Below are 19,790 nucleotides of genomic sequence, written 5' to 3'. Positions count from 1 at the left end.
CTCTAGGCATGTGATTTATTGAGAATATAATTCTTTCACACATAAAGTTTACCCAAACAATAAACACCAGGAATTCAAGATTAATGGGGGAAGGACAAAGACCAGGGGACCCTTCCTGTTTCCCTCTGTGTCTTGGAAAGACCTGTTTACATCTGATTATTCATTCACAGTTGATGCTATTCTGTTTTGTTTCTGATTGTGTGAGAATGTTATGAAACATGGAACTTGAGTAAGCTATTATCTGGAAAACAGTTAATATTAACAGACAAATATTGGAAAAATCTGAGAGTGGTAGCAAGAGAAATTTTCTCTTGCTTTTGAATAAAATTTATCATTCCCTTTGGGTTTTCATAGTTTAAATAGTGAATTATGCCGGGCATGGTGGCACAGGCCTTTAATCCCAGCACTCGGGAGGCAGAGGCAGGCGGATCTCTGTGAGTTCAAGGCCAGCCTGGTCTCCATAGCAAATCCAGGGCCTGTCTCAAAAAGACCAAAAAAAAGGTGAATTATAATTCATCACAGAGTTAGGAAGAAACAGTATACTCTAGATCTCTTAAAAACAAGGAAATTTTTACTTCAGGTGAACTGTGTTTCTTCAGGTGAGTCTCTTGAAAGGCCTTGAAACTATAGAATAATTATAATAGAGACTATGGAATTCTTATTTTTGAGACAAGTTCTTACCATGTAGTTCAGACTGGCAGTGTTTCTTTAGTCTGTGTGAGGTTATGGTGTATACCACCATGGCCAGCTTGGGACTATGGAATTCTTTGTAATTGTGATTTTAAAAATACTTTCGTCATGATTTTTTTTTTTTAACCAATCCTTCTCATGTTCATTGCTAACACAAAAGAACACTGTTGCTATTCCACAGTATGAACACTGGAGGGAGTACAATTAATTTTTATGTCGTATGGTGAAGGGATAGCTTGTAGCCTAGAAGTATTTCCTTTGAACTAGTTTAGCATAGCTTTCTTACCTGAAATTAGACTGCCTAAAGTTTTAAATAAATCCTTAGGTTTTCTTAAAAAAATCTTCACGCCTAGTCTCATATACTTAAGTGATTAATAATAAGAAAACAAAAGCAAAGGTGGTCTATAGTTTACTTAGCATCATTATCCCTTGTTGAATCTGAGCAAGATTCTGTTACTCCTGCATTTTAACTTTGTTTAAGCTAGATTCACTTTTGAAAAATTAAGTTTTGAGTAAAACTTCCTCTCCTCTCTCTCCCTTCCTCGCCCTCTCCCTCCTCCTCCTCCCTCTCTCTCCCTTCCTCGCCCTCTCTCCCTCCTCCTTCCTTCCTCTCTCCCCTTCTCCCTCCTCCCTCTCTCCCTTCCTCGCCCTCTCTCCTCCTTCCTTCCTCTCTCTCCCCCTTTCTTCTCCCTCCCCCCTTGTTGTCCCTCCTTCCTCATCCTCTCTCTTCTCCCTCCTTTCCCTCTCTTCCTCCTCTTTCCTCCCTCTCCCTCCTTCTCTCCCTCTCCCTCCTTCTCTCCCTCTCCCCCTCATTATATAACCAGGCTGGCCTTGAACTAGCTGCTGTGTGGCCCAGACTGATGTCCCTCCTGAATCAGCCTCTTGATTGCTGGAATTGCAGGCATGTGCCGTCCTGCCTCCCATTTAAAAGAAATCATCAATTTGTCCATAGTTCCAGCACTTGGGAGACTAGGGCAAGAGGTATCAACCTGAGCTCAGTGTGGGTGAAAAAAGAACATGCTAGGCAAAGTAAAAAGGTTTTCTCAGGGTTCAGCCATTTACATTTATTTTTTTATTTTTTTATATTTTTTGAGACATGATTTCATTTAACCCAGGCTGGCCTCTAACTCCCTATGTAGCTGAAAAGGACCTTGAATTTCCCAGTCCTCTCTTCACCTCCTGAGTGTTAGAATTATAGGCAGGCATCATCATGCCTGACTTTGTGCGGTCGCTTACTAGGCATTGAACCTAGGGCTTTCTGAGGGCAAGCACCAAACTGAGGTACATCCCCAGCCCTCAGAATTTACTTTGTTGTTCGACAAGAGTCTCCCTGGTTCCAGCCTACCTGGAAGTCATTATGTGGACCAGCCTTGCCTCAGTCTCACAGAAATCCTCTGTTTCTCTGCCTCTCTGCCTCTACCTCCTGGGGACTGCAATTAAAAGGCGCATACCACCACGCCTGGCAGAATTTGCTTTATGTTAACCTGTACAGAAAATGATGATTTTCCTTAAAGCATTTTGAAATAGTTTTTCTATGAAAATCGTAGGGATGATTGAGAATCATTATCTTAGCATTTACTGAGCAAGATGAAAAGTTCCACCATATAGATGGGAGACTGAAACCAAAACTTAAGGCTTCAGCCTGGGAGGTCAGGCTGATGTCCAGGTCAGTCTAGGCGTGTGCCTGATGGGGACATAGGTGTTCAGAGATGAGCTCATCTCCAGTGGGTCCATGGTACACCTCTTTTGCAGACAGGACATTCTGTGAGTTATTCATCAAAACAATGACACAATACCAAGGTGGACAGGAAACATAGCGGCTGGTCTTTTAACATTGCCTGCACCAAGTTCATGCCCACTACCCTCTGCCCTCCTGTGTGTCCCCCACTCTCCATTTGTTTGCCCATCCTGTTTGCGAGCTGCCTTCCTTGCCCCTAGCACATTCTCTGTGAGTCTCAGCTTGGCAAAATCAGACAACACAAACATATGTACACACATACACACACACACACACGAACACTGAAGGGAGTCTTGTTCAAACAGACAACAGCACACACACATACACATACACACACACACACACACACACACATACATGAACACTGAAGGGAGTCTTGTTCAAATAGACAACAGCACACACACACACACACCCGAGACACTGAAGGGAGTCTTGTTCTGTATCTTTGCAAACTTGAGTGGGTAGGTAATCACTAGTCTGACATCTCTCTGGGCCTCAGCTTCCTCACCTTTAAAGCTAAGGATGATTTTCCTCCCTTTCCATCTCCCTCCTGCTGAGCTTCTCCCTTTCTCTGCTTTGCCCTAACATATTACCCTACCCGTTTTTCTTCCCTCTGCCTCTCCAACTTTGTTTTCTTGGGTTAGTCCTCCCTAACCTCCCTGTTTGTGTGTCTCCCATTCTTCTCCCCTGGCCTCTCATTTCTCCATCCATCTTTTCATCCACTGACAGCACCTCATAGGAACTTTGGTTACTACCTCTGTTGCCAGGGATCTGGAACTGCTGCAGATCATAGAGGAAGAGACTCAAATTTTTGCACATGCATAACATTTAGAAAATACACACTCCTGTCAGTTTTTTTTTTTTAAAGGGAGAATTTGTATAGGTGATGTGTAATTGATTAAAGGTCAAGTGAGTATGAATAATCCATTACATCTGGTCATCTAGACAGCAAGCAGTTGAATGTAAGGCAGCTTTTCCTACTTCTAATTTTGGTAAAATTGATTTTTAATTCTTCTGCTTAACTTTTTTTTTTTACTTTTTTTTTAAATTTTGGTTGGGGGGCATGTATGGGAGTCAGCTCTTTCCTTCTACCATGTGGGTCCTAAGTATTCAAGTCAGGTCATCAGGCTTAGTGAAAGTGCCTTTACCTGCTAAACCATCTCCCCAGCTAAACTATCTCCCCACTGAACATTGTTCTGTGACTCTTGGTGGACTATTGCTGTGTAAAGCATTACCATTCCTACTTGATCAAAATTTGGTGGTTTGTTTTTTTTTTTTCCTTTTGGGGGGGTATAAAGTTCTGAGGTAAAAGGTTTAGTATGAAGATCATTAAATGTGGATCAGCTGGTATATTGTTGATTAACTAGTTAAATACTTAGAATGATTAAAAATCCTGTCATTTTCAATTCCTCATTAGGTAACACTTTACCTGTGTGTCCTACCTCTTAATATTGTCTTAGGTCCCTAGAACAGTGCCATCTAGTAGAAATTTATTGTGTGCCACATGTGTGATTTCAAATTTCTTACAAGCCACATTATGAAAAGAAGAGGGGCTGGATAGAGGGCTCAATGGGTGAGGGCACCTGCTGTGCACTCACATAAAAAGCTGAATATGCATATCTGTGGTCTTACTGCTGTGAGGGGCCAAAACAGGAGGATTATCAGGCCTTGTTGACTGCCAGCCTACCTATGTGTTCAGTGAGAGACCCTGTCTCAAAGGAACAAGGTGGAGGAGAGTGATGGAACAGACACCTGACTTCTCTGACCTCCCCATATGTGCACACAGGTGTGCACACCCAAACACATACCTGTACCACATAAACACATACACCACAAGCACAAACAAAGTAGGAAAAAAATCCAAAAATTTAATCAAAATACCCTATTTAGTATATAGAATGTTTCCACCTGTAATTATATAAAAATTACAAATTTTTTCACATTCTTTTTTCATACTAAGTCTTCCAAATCCAGTGGGTATTTTTACTCATGGCTTAATAAGCACCTAATAAGCACTTACTACTAACCTGCTTTCACATGCTCAGTAGGTACATTTGACTGGCTATTTGTGATACATAGTATAATCTTAGAAAATGGTTTTAATAAAATTTTTAACTTAAAAATCAGATGTTTTGTCTATGTGTTAAGTGTTTTAGGTTTTTAGAAACATTCAAGTTACTCTTATGTTGACTTAGTGAGCAAGCTTGCAAGGAAATACTGGGAATTAATTAAATGTTGCATTGTCATACTCTTGAAGACTAGTTCTGTTATTTATAGAGTGCTGAGCAGGATTCCTCCCAGACCTGTGAAAAATACTGGGTTATGCCAGTATGATAAAGTGAAAAATATTTAGTAATTGGACTGTACAAACAAGGCTGACTTTGGGAAACTCACTGATGCCACAAAATATATGCAAGTCATTTTCCCTACCTGATTAGTTTACATAAGGTTGTTTTCTCGATATGGATCGCTGTTTTCATTTCTACAAATGAGGATGTGATTGGTTTAAGGAATCATTAACTCAATCCCTGTTCTGTATGATGGAAGCTGCAGTGACAGTCATGTGATTGGGCAGGACTTGGTACCTATCAGTGTAAACATATGGCACAGCCTGTCCCATGCCCTTCTTATCACCTTTGGTGAGAGGGGTTGAGGCATTTTGAGCAAATCTCATTGGTAAAGTTGTGTATGCATTGCTTTTTTTAAAGACCCATTTCCTTTCCGTTTTAACCATATCCCCGTGTCTGTAGACAGCAGAGCAGCTTTCTGTTTGGTGCCTTCTCTGTACAAAGACATGCTTGATATGCATCTTCAGTTTTAAGATGTTTCACTTAGAAGATAACAGTGAAGATGAGGAGAAGGTTCAGGAAAACTTACTAAGTCAAACTGCAGGTGTTTACCGTGGCAAGGCCCCTCCTGGTATTCTGGTAAGTTCCATCCACCCATGCCCTGTTCCCCTGCTTGAGGCTCAGTCGGGGTAGTACTGACAAGGGACAGCCCCCACCAGATGGAAGTGGTTGGTGCCCCTTCTTTGGAAAATGTGATGTTGTGGTAAATTTTATTAACCTTCAAATGTTGTGTTGAGCAGAGATCTTTGGCTCCCTGCTCTCCCTCCTTGCTGTCTTTTTACTCTCTGATGGCTGTTAGTAAATAACTGTCTGCCTAGGAAAAAAATGAAGTTGCTTTAAACAGAACTTTCTAAATGTATTAGTTAATAATTCTCCTTGCATCTCAGTCTAGTAGTTGAGGGGTTAGAAGTCACTTAAAAGTTTTAAGGTTTTTTTTTTTTTTTTACTTGTCCTAGCCAAATCTTTTGTAAAGCTAAAGTAATATTCTGAAACTGGCAATTTATTTGCTCATGTGATATAAAAGAGTAACTAGCTTTTCCCCCCTGTGACTATAAACAACAACAACAACAAAATGTTTGAAATGTGTGGGAAAAGAAAGTTGCCTGAATTTCTAAAAAGCTAGTTTTCTTTTCTGGTACAAGATACAGGCTAGAACATCATATGTTTAATTTGATTCTACCTATAGAACCTTTTTTTTTTTCAATAAAAATAATGCAAAGTGGGGCTGGAGCCATGGCTCAGCAGTTAAGAGCACTGGCTGCTCTTGCAAAGGACCCAGGTTCGGTTCCCAGCACCCACATGGTGGCTACAAACCATCCATAAAATAAATATTTTATTTATCATTTTTATTTTATGTGTATGAGTGTATTGCCTGCACATATGTAAGTGCACTCATACTGCGCAGTGCCCATGGAGGTCAGAAGAAAGTGTCAGATCCCCTGGAACTGAAGTTAACAGTTAGTTTAGCTGCCATGTGAGTGCTGGAAACATGAACCTGGGTCTTCTTCTGCCAGAGCAGACAGCACTATTAACCACAGAGCCATCTCTCCAGCCTTTAAGTAGCTTAGTCTGACCTAGAGCTTACTGTATACTCCAGGTTGTCCTTGAACTCAAGATCCTCCTCCTTCAGCCCTCCTAAGTGTTAGGATTAGTGACATGTACCACCAAGCCCAGTTTAAATGCTTGGTCTATAGGTAAGCTAGAAACTAAACAATTTTATATTTCAAATACCCAGAATTTCCAAAATAATGTACTGATGTAGTTTCTCCCCATTTACTTTAAATTACCTTGATTACCTTTTTAAAAAGAAAATTAAAGATGAATGTTTGTGAAAATAAGCATAAAGCCAACAAAACAAAAAAAGAATATTTCTAAAATCTTAATAATCAAGGTGATTTTAGCTTTAAAGGCATAAACATGCTTATTGTCACTTTAGAGGTACCATGTTCTGTGTGTTTTGCTTCTGGATCTGTAGTTATACCTGTATTTATTCAAACTTTTCAAATACTAGTGAGAAAAACATCATTTGAATATGAACAGAAGTCAGGTGCTACTGAGAGAGGTAGTTTTATTTTGAAACCTTATTTAATACATAGTTCGTGTGTATGTGAACCTGTGTACATTTGTGGTAAAGGCTAGAGGAGAGAGCATTTTTAAATCCCCTGTTGTAAGTAGCCAACACACACTGTCCATCCCAGAACAAACTTCTAGATTGCTTGCTGCTGGTATCTGGTCTGTTCCAAAGGGAAGTCAAGGAGATGTTCCATGAGTCACCTCACCCCAAGAGGATTTTCTGAACGGCTAGTAGCTAGGATACTAGATTTGATATCTGCTTAGTAAGCTATAATGGTTATCTAGGAGTGACTTTAGAACGTGGGCGTGTGGTAAAGAATCCTAGTTTCTAGGGTTTAAGCCTTTGATGACCTCAACTTTTATAAATCACATTTTAGTAGGTAAGAGTTTTCCCTTTTTGCCGCTGTTGTTTCTTTTTGAGACAGGGTCTCACTGTGTTGCCCTAGCTGATTTAGAATTCCCTATGTAGACTAGGTTGACTGACCTTGAACTCACAGAGATCTGCCTGTCTCTGCCTCTCAAGTTCTGGGGTTAATGGTGTATACCACCATGCCTAGCTAATACGTAAAGAATTTTGAAGGACTCCTTTTTCATGGTTTCATGTATTTGAAGTATTTATATATATATATATATATATATATATATATATTCATTAAAAAAAAAAAACCCTGAGAAGACTTTTGTGCTTGTTAGAAGTTGTAACTTTTCAAAAATCACATTTCTATAATTTTTAACAAGTAAAGATAATTTGTTTATTGTTGTTTTTCTTTTTGAGATGGAGTGGAGTCTTACTATGTATCCTGGCTGGCTTAGAACTATGTGTACGCCAGACTGGCCTTGAACTCACAGAGATCCATCTGCCTCTGCTGGGATTAAAGGCTGAGCCACCATACCTAGCCTAAGATAATTTATTTGGTAAGATAGAGGATAAGTACTTTTACATTCAAATATTCTGACGTTCCCTCTATTTAATTTTTAAATAAATGTTGATTATGTTGGTTTTGCTTTAAGCCAGAGGGTTTTGTTTTGTTTTGTTTCGTTTTGTTTTGTTTGGGGTTTTGGTTTTGTATTGAGACAGGGTCTCATTTTGTAGACCAGACTGACTTCATGCCTAGCAAGCTAGAGCTTTTTATAGGAGCTCTTAGCCAAATTCATATAGTAGGAAGTCTTCTAGACCCAAAATCTTTATGCGTTCCAGATCTAGAAGAAATTGTAGAGGCTAGCCAACTGAAATTAGAGATGGCCCAGTCACAGAGGGTGCCCAGACATATATTTTTGGGCAGAAGTAAGACATGACCTGAGGGGACTATGAGGAGCCCAGGAAGAAGAGCTCCTCAGTCCTCCCCTAGTTTTTTATCAAAGGATCTGGGCCCTACTGATTGACTCCGCACAAACAGCGGTAGGATGTAGCAGGTCACCCTACTTTAGGCATGTACATGACCTTAGAGTATGTTATACTAATTTAGACAATCCTGAGTCTACCCGGGCTTCTGAGTGGGGCAACAAAGCCCCAGCCTTAGCACACACTTGTTACTCCATAGTTTCTCCCTAAATTTCTAGAACAACACTAGGCCAATAGATCCAGAATTCATCATGCTGTAGAACATGATGGTAGCAATCTAGTAGTCACTGTTCACAAAAAATATTTAGTGGAGTTTCATCACAGAAATAATGTTGTTAACTATGTCATCATTAATCACAGAACTGAATTAACCAGAGTACTGAATCTTGGACGAAGGAAGGAAGAAGGAAGGAAGGAAGGAAGAAAGGAAGGAAGGAAAGAAGGAAAGAAGGAAAGAAGGAAAGCAAAACTAGTTTCTTTCTTCATGACCAAAATTTTTTAGGAAAACATGTTTGGAGTTCTATTTTCAAGGTCCTCTTGCAGCTCCTCCCCCAGCCGGTACCCATGAGAAGCGTGAGAATGATGGCTTTCCTCCTCTACCTCAGGCCTCTTTTTGGTTTGTTTAATAACCACATGACTAGAAGAAGCATTTTATTACAGCTTTAACATATTCAATTTGGAGGAGTACTAGGTGTTGATGCCCTGCAGGGGTCCTTGCATCTCAGTTGTCTGGAACACATACATAAGGTGTGCTTTGATAGGACCTCTAGCCAAGTGACACAACGTGCAATGATGAAAGCCTCGTAAGAGGGTATTGAGCCTGAGGCAGCACAGGTGGGGAATATCATTAGTGAGGCAGTTTGGGAGAGCACATCTCCTGAGCACTTGCTTTCTATAGCATTGTGCTGGATAGCTTTAATGTCAACTTGACACACCTGGGTTGAGGGAGCCTCAATTGGAGAATTACTTCTATTGGACTGGCCTATGGCCACGTCTGTGCGGCATCTTCTTGATTGTTGAGTGATGTGGGAGGGCCCAGCCCATTATGGGTGGTGGGCCTGTATTGCATAAGAAGGCAGGCTAAGCAGGGGCCAGGAGAGCAAGCCAGTAAGCAGTGTTCCTCCACGGCCTGTGCTCTAGCTCCTGCCTCCAGGTTTTTGCCCTGAGTTCCTACCTTGGGCTCCCTGATGAACTGTTACCCGGGAGATGTAAGCTGAATAAACCCTTTCCTCCCCAAGTTGGTATTGGTCATCATGAAGAATCAAACTAGAACAAGCATGTTTGCCTATTTTTAATCCTGGTCCTGCAGATGAGCTCAGGATTGGGGGGGTTGGGGGCATGAATATGTTGAAACTGTGTGAAAATTATTTTTTTAACATTTTATTTTTATTTTATGTGTATGAGTGTATTACCTGCATATATGTGAGTGCACCCATGTCGTGCAATGCCAAAGAGGTCGGAAGAGGGCTTCGGATTCCCCTGGAACTGGAGTTAAGGACGGTTCATAGCTGCCATGTGGGTGCTGGGAATCGAGCCCGGGTCCTCTGTAAGAGCAGTCAGTGCTCTTAACTGCTGAGCCATCTCTCCAGCCCCGAAAATTATTATTTTTATATTTATACCCCATCTGTTTTCAGTAAGGAAAATCTTAGAGACAGGTTATAATTAAAATAGAAATACCCACTGCCTTCACCAAACTATGCAGTACATGACTAAACCTGTTGATTCAAAGGAAACAGTTAATTCAGCAAATGTTTATTGTGCCATATGTTACATACTTACAAATAACTTTTGTTTGTATTTACTAGTATTTTTGAATGATTTGCTGATATGGGTTCTGAATAACATAACATAGCTGGAGAGATTTCCAGCAAATGGCAGTATTATTCGACTTACCACTTTCAATTTGTCCCAGGTACATTCTGGTTGCTGAGCTCTCACTGATGTGGTTGGAGTGCCTATTGTTGTGTTGGCCAGGATCAGCCAGCTTTGTGCCTAGGGAAAACCCTCCCTAATCTCAACACTGTGCCTTTTAGTGCCCTGAGAAGTAGGGCTGCTGGCTTGGTCTGGAAGGAATTGCACACAACTCTGATTTTATGCCATTTGTGTGTTGTTATTCTAATACAATTCCAAGATTACAGAACCAACCCAGTACTGGAAAATAAAATTACAGGCACATAAGGAGCTGTGGTCCTTCCTGTGAACCTGGAGCTGTTGGTCCCCTCCTGTGAACTGGAGCTCTGGTCCCCAACTGTGAGCCCCTGTTCTATATTCCTCTGGTGATAGGCTGATGGTGGAGCAGATTGGAGGATGGAGGACTTCCTGATGTTGGGTAATAGTTTAAGCCTTCTCTGAGTGGCTTCATTCCCCACAACTCCCTCCCCCTGAGATCCTGGGTTGTATATAGCAGTGGCTTTGCCTCTCTGTGTTGGGCTTATGCTAGGGACAGGGGAGGTTCCTGTCATTTGTTGGGAGAATTGATTCTCAAGAATCTTCCTCCCTTAATGGCCAGCTGTGGACTTTACACATGGTCCTGGGCAACCAGATCTTGACATTGGACCTTTCCCATTGTGGGATACCCAGAGGTATTCCATCAGTTTTCTATTACTCAAGTGTAGCCCCAAAGTACCGTCACTTGTGCCCTATAGAAAATATAAAACACCTAATTGAACTTTTAGAGATAAAAATCACAGTCTTAAAAGTTAAATATAAAATAAATTTTTATAGGCTTGTGTTCTGAAGTAGATAACTTCTGTATGTTGACGTTGCTTTTTACCTAAGAATGGAACAATTTTTGTTGCTTTTTATTGGTGCATGTCTTCTTCTAGAATAAATTTTTTTCTCTTCCTTGAAACCTATTTTATATAGGAGAACTATCTAAAATTTTTTATGTAAAGCTATTCTGGGGAGGACTTTTTTTTCAGAAGGTGGTGAAACAATGTTCCTGATTTTATTTTCTAAGAGTATTGTTTTACCTTTGTGAGGAAATCATGCTTAGAACTGTATGTGCCTTTGGTGGACCATCTTTTTTGTGTGTGTCTTTTTTTGTCTTTTTGAGACAGGGTCTCCCTGTAGCCCCAGCTGGCCTGGAACTCACTATGTAGACCAGGCTGGCCTTGAACTCACAGAGATCCACCTGCCTCTGCCTCCCAAGTGCTGGGATTGAAGGTGTGCACCACCACGTCCGGCTTGGTGTACCATCTTAACATTCACCCCTGTCTCTGGAAAGTGACTCTGTCTAAGAATCTGGGTATAGTGGCTCCCAGCACTTGGGAGACAAAAGCAGGATGGTGTGTTTGTGACTAGCCTGGGCTACATCTTGAACATCTCAAAACAAAAACAAAGACAAAAAACAGAAAAGAGATATCCACCTAAAAGTTAATCAGGCAAACTTAAGAGAGTTGTGTAAGGTCTAGGGTATTGCCACATGACTCAGATTGACCTGCACATACACTGGACCTGCAAACAGGAGGACCTCCATCTGGGCCAAGGGGCAAGTTTGGGATTGGAGAAGTTATTTATCACCTCATATTGTCTTCATTCTGACAGTGCATACCAGCATAGCCATTACAGACACTAAGACATGAGATTGAAATCAAATTGGAAAAAGTAATTCTTTCAAGGACAGTGAGGCAGGAAAGAACAGGAAGTGCCACCTTCAACCTTAGTTGAAATGAGGACTTGCATCTGAAAAACATTGATTTTTTTTTTTTAATTTAAGCTTGAAAAATATTGACATTTTGGAGTGTTTTAGGACTCTAAAAGTACTTGTACCTGTAATAGGGGTGTCTGTGCTGCTGATAAGGACTCCTCAGATGCCTGGGGAACTCAGCAGCCAAGGTCAGAATCTCACGTCTGGACACTGGAATCCCTGCTGAACTATCACTAGCATACACAGATCTACACAGATCTACCACACAGACTAAAGCGGTTAGGGAGCCCAAGAGTTGGTTTTTGTTTTATTTTAGAGATAAACTACAGTCTTAGTGGTTTTTTCACCAGAGTGCTCTTTCTGTTTCAGAATCCCCCTCTCTAGTTGTCATGTGCCCTTAGCCTCTTCTGACCTCTGATAATTCGTAGTCTTTCCTTGTCTTTCTAACCTTCACAGTTCACTGAGTACTGATCAGGTATGCTGTGTCCTTTATCTGGGTTTGTCTGGAGCTATCTGACGATTCGACTGAGTTATATGTAACATCATAACATCGGGGACAGCCTAGATGTCATAGTACTAGTGAAGTTTCTTTGGATATTTGATTAGAGTGATTTCTGTGGGTCTCTACACTATAAAATTGTTATTTCCTCTTTTGTATTGACTTTGTGTTTTGGAGATAATAGAGAATGTTCATGTGTTCTCCTTAAATATCTTTTAAAAATATAAACAGGCCGCCCAAACAAATGGCAAAAAAAAAAAAAAAAATCAGAATTTCACTAAAACCAATTTAATTCTAAGTGTAGGTGCTGGGATTTAAGCCTGGGCCCTCTGCAAAAGCAGCCAGTGCTCTTAGCTGCTGAGCCAGCTCACCAGCCCTCACAGACACAACTTTTATTTAAAACAGTGCACATCCTTGATAAATCACATGATGACCTGAAGCACTGGAATTTCAGCCTTCCAAATGTCATTATACTCATCATCTGATTTAATCTTCACCATTGGATGAGGGCTATGTTATGGATTGTACTAGATAAGAAAATAGGCCCAGAGACATTGAAGAACTGCATAAAGCAGGCCTAGACAGATGCCTGGGTGTGCCTGTTTCTCATCCCATTCTCCTCTCTTCTCTGAATTAGGGACCACAGGTTCCTACGGAACTTTCAGAGAAATGTGCAGGTAGAAATTTCAAAAGGTTTTTAGAAGGCCATGATGATTCTGCACATGCTAGCATATGTGACTTTCTTGTTCTTTTTTTAAAAAACAAAAAACAAAAAACAGGGTTTTACTATGTATCCGTGGAACTCACTACATAGACCAGGCTGACCATGAATTCACAGATATTGCCTACCTGTGCCTCCAAAATGGAGGTATTAAAGATGCCTGAGAAGATAGGCTTTAAAAGAAAGATTTATTTTTATGTATATATCTGAGTGCCTGCATGTTTTTATGTGCACTGTGTGCTTACAGAGGCAAGAGGGTATCAGAGCCCCCAGAACTAGAGCTACTGATGGTTGTGGGCCATGATGTGGGTGCTGGGAACTAAACCTGGGTCCTCTGTAAAAACAGTAAACCCCTGAGCCATTGCTCTAGCCCTGAAGGATAGGCTTTTTACTATAAGTAAACATAAAGATACAAGGTTGTGATCATAAATGTTTTAAGAAGTAGGTTCTCAACTTTTTTTTCTTTTCATCTTAAACCTTCTATAATAAGACAGTTGCATAACTGATCTATTTTGATAATGATCGATAACCACAAGCTCTCTAATAAATCTGCTTCCACATAAAGCCACGATGTTTAGTAAGCAGCTATGGACACTCTGCCCTCTACTTTGAGGGATGACTCACAAACATCGGTAGCACACAGCTCACAATTTCCCTCTAAAACATTCCATTTCTTTTTTTTTAATAGTTTATTTATTATTTTTATTTTATGTGTATGTGTGTATTGCATGCACATAGGTAAGTGCACCAGTGTCATGCAGTGCCCACAGAGGACAGAAGAGGTTGTCGGATCCCCTGGAACTGGAGTTACGGACAGTTGTTAGCTGCCATGTGGGTGCTGAGATTTGAACCCAGGTCTTCTGCAAGAACAGCCAGTGTTCTTGACTGCTGAGCCATCTCTCCAGCTCCTCCATTTCTTTTTTTTTTTTGGTCTTTTTGAGACAGGGTCTCTCTATAGCCCCAGCTCTCCTGAAACTCACTATGTAGATTTCTTTTTTAAAAATTCTTTATTAATTTTATTTTGTCCATTTCTTTTTTAAAAATACTTTATTATTTTTATTTTGTGTGAGTGTATTGCTTGCATGCATGTAAGTGCACCCATGTTGTGCAATGCCCATGGAGGTTAGAAGGGGGTGTGGATCCCCCAGAACTAGAATTGTGGATGTTTGTTAACCATCTTGTGGGTGCTGGGAATCGAACCCAGAGAATTAGCATTACTCCTTTGTAGTAAAAATATAGCCCTAGACTTGTAACAAGCTAATATGTTCCTGTGGGTAGTAGGCCTAGGAAAAGATGTTAACCTATACTCATCTTCTGACCTTCAATTTTCTTGACTCTCTCATCCCCTTAAAAAGAGCATTAGTACTACAGGTAAATGTTTATTCTCAGGGCTGAAGGTCCCTCCCCAGCATTAGATTCCTGATTAACTCAGGTAGCACTGAGCAGATGAATGACCACAGAATTATACAATACACGGCTAAATTTTGTTTCATGCATTTTGAATAGTTCAAGGTACTGCTCTTTGAAATCTTAGACTTGGCATTTCAGAACAGTCAGCATAAACTTTAATAAAAGTTTTCCTATGCAGATAATCATTCCATAGGTTGACTTAAATAATAGTTTAATAGCTTTCATTATTGCTCATAAACAAAATCTTAAACTCATTACACTGCCTTGTGATTGTTTTACCTTTCTCTCTAGTCTTCAGCCAGATTAGATGTCCTCTGTAACAGCATCTGTCAGCTCATGCTCCCCAACATGAAGTCTGGGCAGATTTTAGTTAAGATGGGAACAGGTAAGAACTAAATTATTAGGAAGCTTCAGTATAAGGCATCATTCTGCAGTTGGGGAAATGAGGGAGAAGTGGTGGAGGGGGACAATTTAGGTTATGGAGCTGTGATAGTTCAAACTAGCCTGGTCATGCCAGTGGTGTGGGAACTGAGGAAAGGTTGAGACTCACGTACAGTGCTGCTTGCTGTGCAACAATCTGCTCGTTTTAATCTTTTGAAACCTAAAGATGTGTGCAAGGATAAGCATTTAGGGTTTTTGTTTGTTTGTTTGGCTCTATTCCAAATTTGGTTGCTGGAGAAAATATCCTGGGCCATACCTAAGGCAGATAAAACCCTGGTGATTAGCTGTGTTCCTTGAGGACTGTGTTCTGTAGATTGTAACGGAGGGTGCCTTCAGATAAAGCTGGCTAACCTTGTGCTGTGTAATCATCCTGTGATCAGTGTCACCTCACTTCCCCACACTGAGTCCCCACAGTAACTTCCTTTTCAGATCCGCAGTTGCTGCTAGGTTCTTCAGAATCATCTGTATGGATGTCATTTGTTCTCACAGATACATTTTTAGATTCACCATCCTGAGGTGTCTTGTCACCCACTTAAGCTACATTTATGCAAGTTTTCCTCAGCAAGGTTATTACTGGTCTATGAGAAAAAGCATTGGTTTTTGATTGTGTGAGCATTGCTTTTGGGATTTTAAGTTGGCCAGTACTGATTTTTTTAAACTATGTGGATATGTATATATGCAAATTTTTCTTCATTTGCCTTTGAGATCACTGTCTCAATGACAGCAAAATACTTTGTATATTTTTCCCTTTCTGCTGATTCTGCTTACTAGGTCTTACATGCGTTCATTTATCATTCACTCATTGGTTCATTCATGAATCCAAAAATATTCAGAGCTGGGTGTGTAGCTCAGTGGTACAGTGCTTGCCTCACATGACGAAAGTCCTGGGTTTGATCCCAGGATACCCGTCCCTCCATTTGTATTTCATTAAGAACCTAGGATGGGGCTGGCATGGCATCGCGAGCCACACCTGATTCACCATGCCCTTCAGATCTGTTGTGGATTTATTTTCCCATTTGATCCCATTTCTTCTGTATCCAGGAAACCTGGATATTTGCTTGTTTTATAAAATTAGATTGAATAGAAAACTGGTGTTCAGTTTTCAGAGATTGTCCTGAAAATTATTGAACAGTGACTGGGTGGAGATAAGAATTGAAAGTTTGTGGGTGGAGGGGTGCAAAATAGGCGATGCTTTTGTGGTTTATCCTTTACTTTTCTACCTGTTGAAAAACAGAAGCAGACAGTAGGGCCACTACTCAGGAAAGAGTATATTGCTACAGTGGCAAAGCATCTGTCCTTTATAGAACCTCACTCAACCCAAAGTCCTCATTTACTCTGTAGGTAGTGAAAATGTTCAGCGTGGAGAAGTGAACTCAATAGTCGCATTTCCCTCCCTTAAAGAAAACATGCTGTAGTGGATTTGACGACCATACCTGTAATTCCAGCATTCAGGAGGTGAATCCCAAGTCAAAAGCAAACCTGGTCTGTGTCATAAAATCCTGCCTCACAAAACAAACAGAAAAACAAAATACATTGTGATAGAACCAAAATCTCAACGTATCAGCTTGCTTAAGGCCACCTTCATTTCTTCTTATTTAAAAACCATTTAAGGACTGGTAGCTCAGTGGTAGGTGGTTCGCCTATCATATGCATGGCTTCAAACTCTAGCACTACTAATTATTATATTTTTTAAGAAATTTGGAGGCTGGAGAGATGACTCAGAGGCTGTTCTTGCAGAGGACCCAGGTTTGATTCCTAGCACCCATATGGCAGCCAACGAGCTGGATGTGTAACTCCAATTCCAGGGGATCCTCACCCTCTTCTGGCCTCTGCAGACATTGCACAACACAAGTACACCTACATACATTCAAGCAAAACACTCATACAAATAAAGTAAAAATAAATTTTTAAAGAAATTTAAATTATTTTAAAACAGGGTAGATAGAAGTCACCTCCACCAGGTTATACTTCAGACGTTTTCTTGCCAGTTTTTCTGGTGAATTTTGAAAGGGCATAATGAAGGGTCAAGATGGCTTTATCAGGTCAGACTTTATCGGGCACTGACTGTGTCTATCTTTTGGCAGACATTAGCAGTGGACTCTGAACACTCTAGGCAAACAAACTTAGGAGAGATACTGAGAGGGCAAAGAGCCTGGTGTCTACCTGGGTGTCTGTTTCCAGCTGGTGGACCTTCGGTATCCCAGCTCTGGTGGCCCAGCCCTACCGGCATCTGGTTGCTGTGGTTCTCTCTACACATTTCAAGGATGTCTTTTTGGCCCAGTTGGAAACACATGTCTCCCTACCCCTGGCAGTCCATAACTCCAGTTTCAGGACATCCGACACCCTCTTCTGTCCTCCCCAGGCACTGTACAACACAGTTGCACTTACACACATGCAGACAACACATTCATATACATAAAATAATTTTTTTTTTGTCTTTTTGAGACAGGGTCTCCCTGTAGCCCCAGCTATCCTGGAACTCACTGAGATCCACCTGCCTCTGCCTCCTGAGTGCTGGGATTAAAGGCGTGCGCCACTACGCCTGGCGTAAAATAAAATTTTAAAGTCAAGCCACCAAAGGGGCTGGCAGTGGTGCTCAGTTTAAAGTACTCATTGTAGCATGCTTAGGACACTGACCAGTACCACAAAAGAAAAGAAGGCACCACAACAACATTACCACAGGACATTATGTAAGTTAAAACAGTGTTTGTCTCTTTCTAGTGGATCAAGGCCCTCTCTGAGAAGGGGGCAGGGTCGAAGTGTGGGTCTCTTTGGCTCTTAAGGACCTGGCATGAAGGAGGTTTCTGATTGTGTAGAACTAGCTCTGCTAGGACAGGCCAATACAGCAGACATTTTGATAGCGTGACTATAAATCTTAAAGGAATCACACAGTTGTCTTTCATGGCATCTCTAAATTAATCCTGCAGGGCTTTACATGGAAGGACCCTTCCTGGATAAAGCTTCTTACACACTCCATTTTCACTATGACAGAAAGGCTGTCTGTAGACCTCATGTGCTCAGGAAGCTTGTTGGCAGGCACAGGGTTTTACTTTATAGATCCTGCAGGAAGGGAGTAACTGTTCTAGAAGTGAAGGGGAGCCCTGTGCAGACAGAACAAGACCTGTCGTGTTCTTCCTGAGGGCCTGGGAGAGTGAGTTTTCTGCCTGCAGCAGGACGTTTCTTGTGTATTGTCCTGGCTTCCAGGAAGTCAGATGGCTGTAATGGACATCCATTCTGTGGTGCTCCTGGGGAGTTAGCAGGCCCGGAATCATCCTTTTTTTGCTCCTGTTTCCTGTTTCTTATTTTATAAAATAAATTTACAAAATAATAAAAACTAAAGAGACAAGCTAGCATTCTGCTTGGGGAAAAGGAAAAGTGCTAAACAGTACAAAGTAAGGTGATGGTTGACGGCAGCTTCTCAGGAAGCCACATTCTCGGGGCTCCATGTCTGCTGTCCATGGCACTGCTTGCCGTTGACTCGGACTGCACTCTGTTCTAGCGTCCTTTCCTCCTTTGTTATCCCTATGACATCTGCTGGGTCCACTGGAAACATTTTATGAAACATCTTGCCTCAGTTAAGTCCCCACAAGATGTGGGCAAGCCCCTGGGACTTTGATTCCTTGCCCTTCCTTGATCAGAGAGAAGCTTCCAGGAGCACTGCTGTGGGCGCCACTGCCCCCTTTCATCACTCACTCTCAAGGGAATAACGTTCCAGCCTCTTCTGAGCTATTTGGAGAAAAACTTGTCCAGATTGTCCAGATTTAGCACAAGTTGAGTTCAGCCCTCAGGGATACTGATGACCTGAGACCTGATGATTTAAATAGGATGGAGTGGGAAAGGAGGTAGAAAAATTTGGGACCCTGATTTGAGGTAGAACCACATTTCAGTGAACAGTGGTGGAAAGTAAACACATTAGCTCTGTCTTCATCACAAAATAAATGAGTAACACTGGCCTTGCAAACCTGTGTTCCCTTTTTGAAGATCAAATGAAGTATATTTGATAAAGTTGTTGAAAAATGACTAAGTGCTCATCAAACACAGAATGTACTCTGGACTGTGAGTAGCACTTGTGCTTTGCTCCCACAAGTTTCCTTCATATCCTGAGCTGTGTTTCCAGGAGGAGGTTTGGTGGTCAGTGCTGCCTGTGATGCTGGTGTCAGAACTAGCATGGGTGTGACATCTCGGAACTCCTTATAATTTTCATGGCCAAGTAACATGAAATAAAGAATATTTAAATTGCTGAAAACAGCTCATGTACAATGAGAAGTCTGGGGAATTTGGGTTAAAGACTTTTATCATGGCTACTTAGAGCAATCCTGAAACTTAGAGGTGCTTTCAGGGGGTAAGTTCTAATTCAATATTCAGATTCAGACTTGAATTTGAATATTGTCTTTGCCACTTAGTATTGTTGGCCTTAGAGATTTCTGAATGTCGGTTTCTTATGTAAATAGGAATAATAATAGCCAAGTCCATGGGTATCTGTGAAAGGTTACATGAGGTAATGCACAGGTTAATAAAGCATTTGATATGTGCAGATGTCTAAGAACTGTGGATTTGGTGTTCCATGGTATAGCTCACAAACAGTACTAGTGCTGAAAGATATGTCCAGGTAAGCTTACACTTTAGTAAACACGATTTGATGTTTCTCAAGGGTATTTCAGAGTGAATACATTTTTGGTGTTTGTTTCAACCGCTACAGTCTGTCCTGGGTTACTCTTTAACGAGAGTTATTTTTGATTGAACATTTTACCTTAAAATAATTTTGAATAGTTTTTGTAGAATGTATACTCGAATTTATTTACTGATAATATTCCATTTGTAAATACCTATTCTATTTCATGATCTAGTTTAGTTTCTTTGATGCTTTTTATTGAGTGTT

At 40.9% G+C, this 19,790-nt stretch overlaps 1 protein-coding gene across 3 annotated transcripts in view; it reads left to right on the top strand.

Moving 5' to 3' along the window:
* Positions 1–5,104: 5,104 nt before the first annotated feature.
* The window catches only part of Lpin2 (lipin 2), a 54,203-nt gene continuing 39,517 nt past the window's right edge, over positions 5,105–19,790 (top strand). The window contains exon 1 of one of the 3 annotated variants that reach the window (XM_029564279.1): positions 5,105–5,355. In XM_029564279.1, the coding sequence (XP_029420139.1) occupies positions 5,251–5,355 (105 nt within the window). In that variant the 5' untranslated portion in view covers positions 5,105–5,250. The remainder of the gene's footprint in view (positions 5,356–19,790) is intronic. The other 2 variants (XM_029564277.1, XM_029564278.1) reach the window with 2 other exon arrangements.

Source organism: Nannospalax galili, unplaced genomic scaffold (assembly GCF_000622305.1).
Source record: "Nannospalax galili isolate Female #2095 unplaced genomic scaffold, S.galili_v1.0 scaffold155, whole genome shotgun sequence".
Lineage (NCBI taxonomy): Eukaryota > Metazoa > Chordata > Mammalia > Rodentia > Spalacidae > Nannospalax > Nannospalax galili.
The sequence above is the reverse complement of the archived record's forward strand: the minus strand, read 5'-3'. Positions and strand labels throughout refer to the sequence as shown.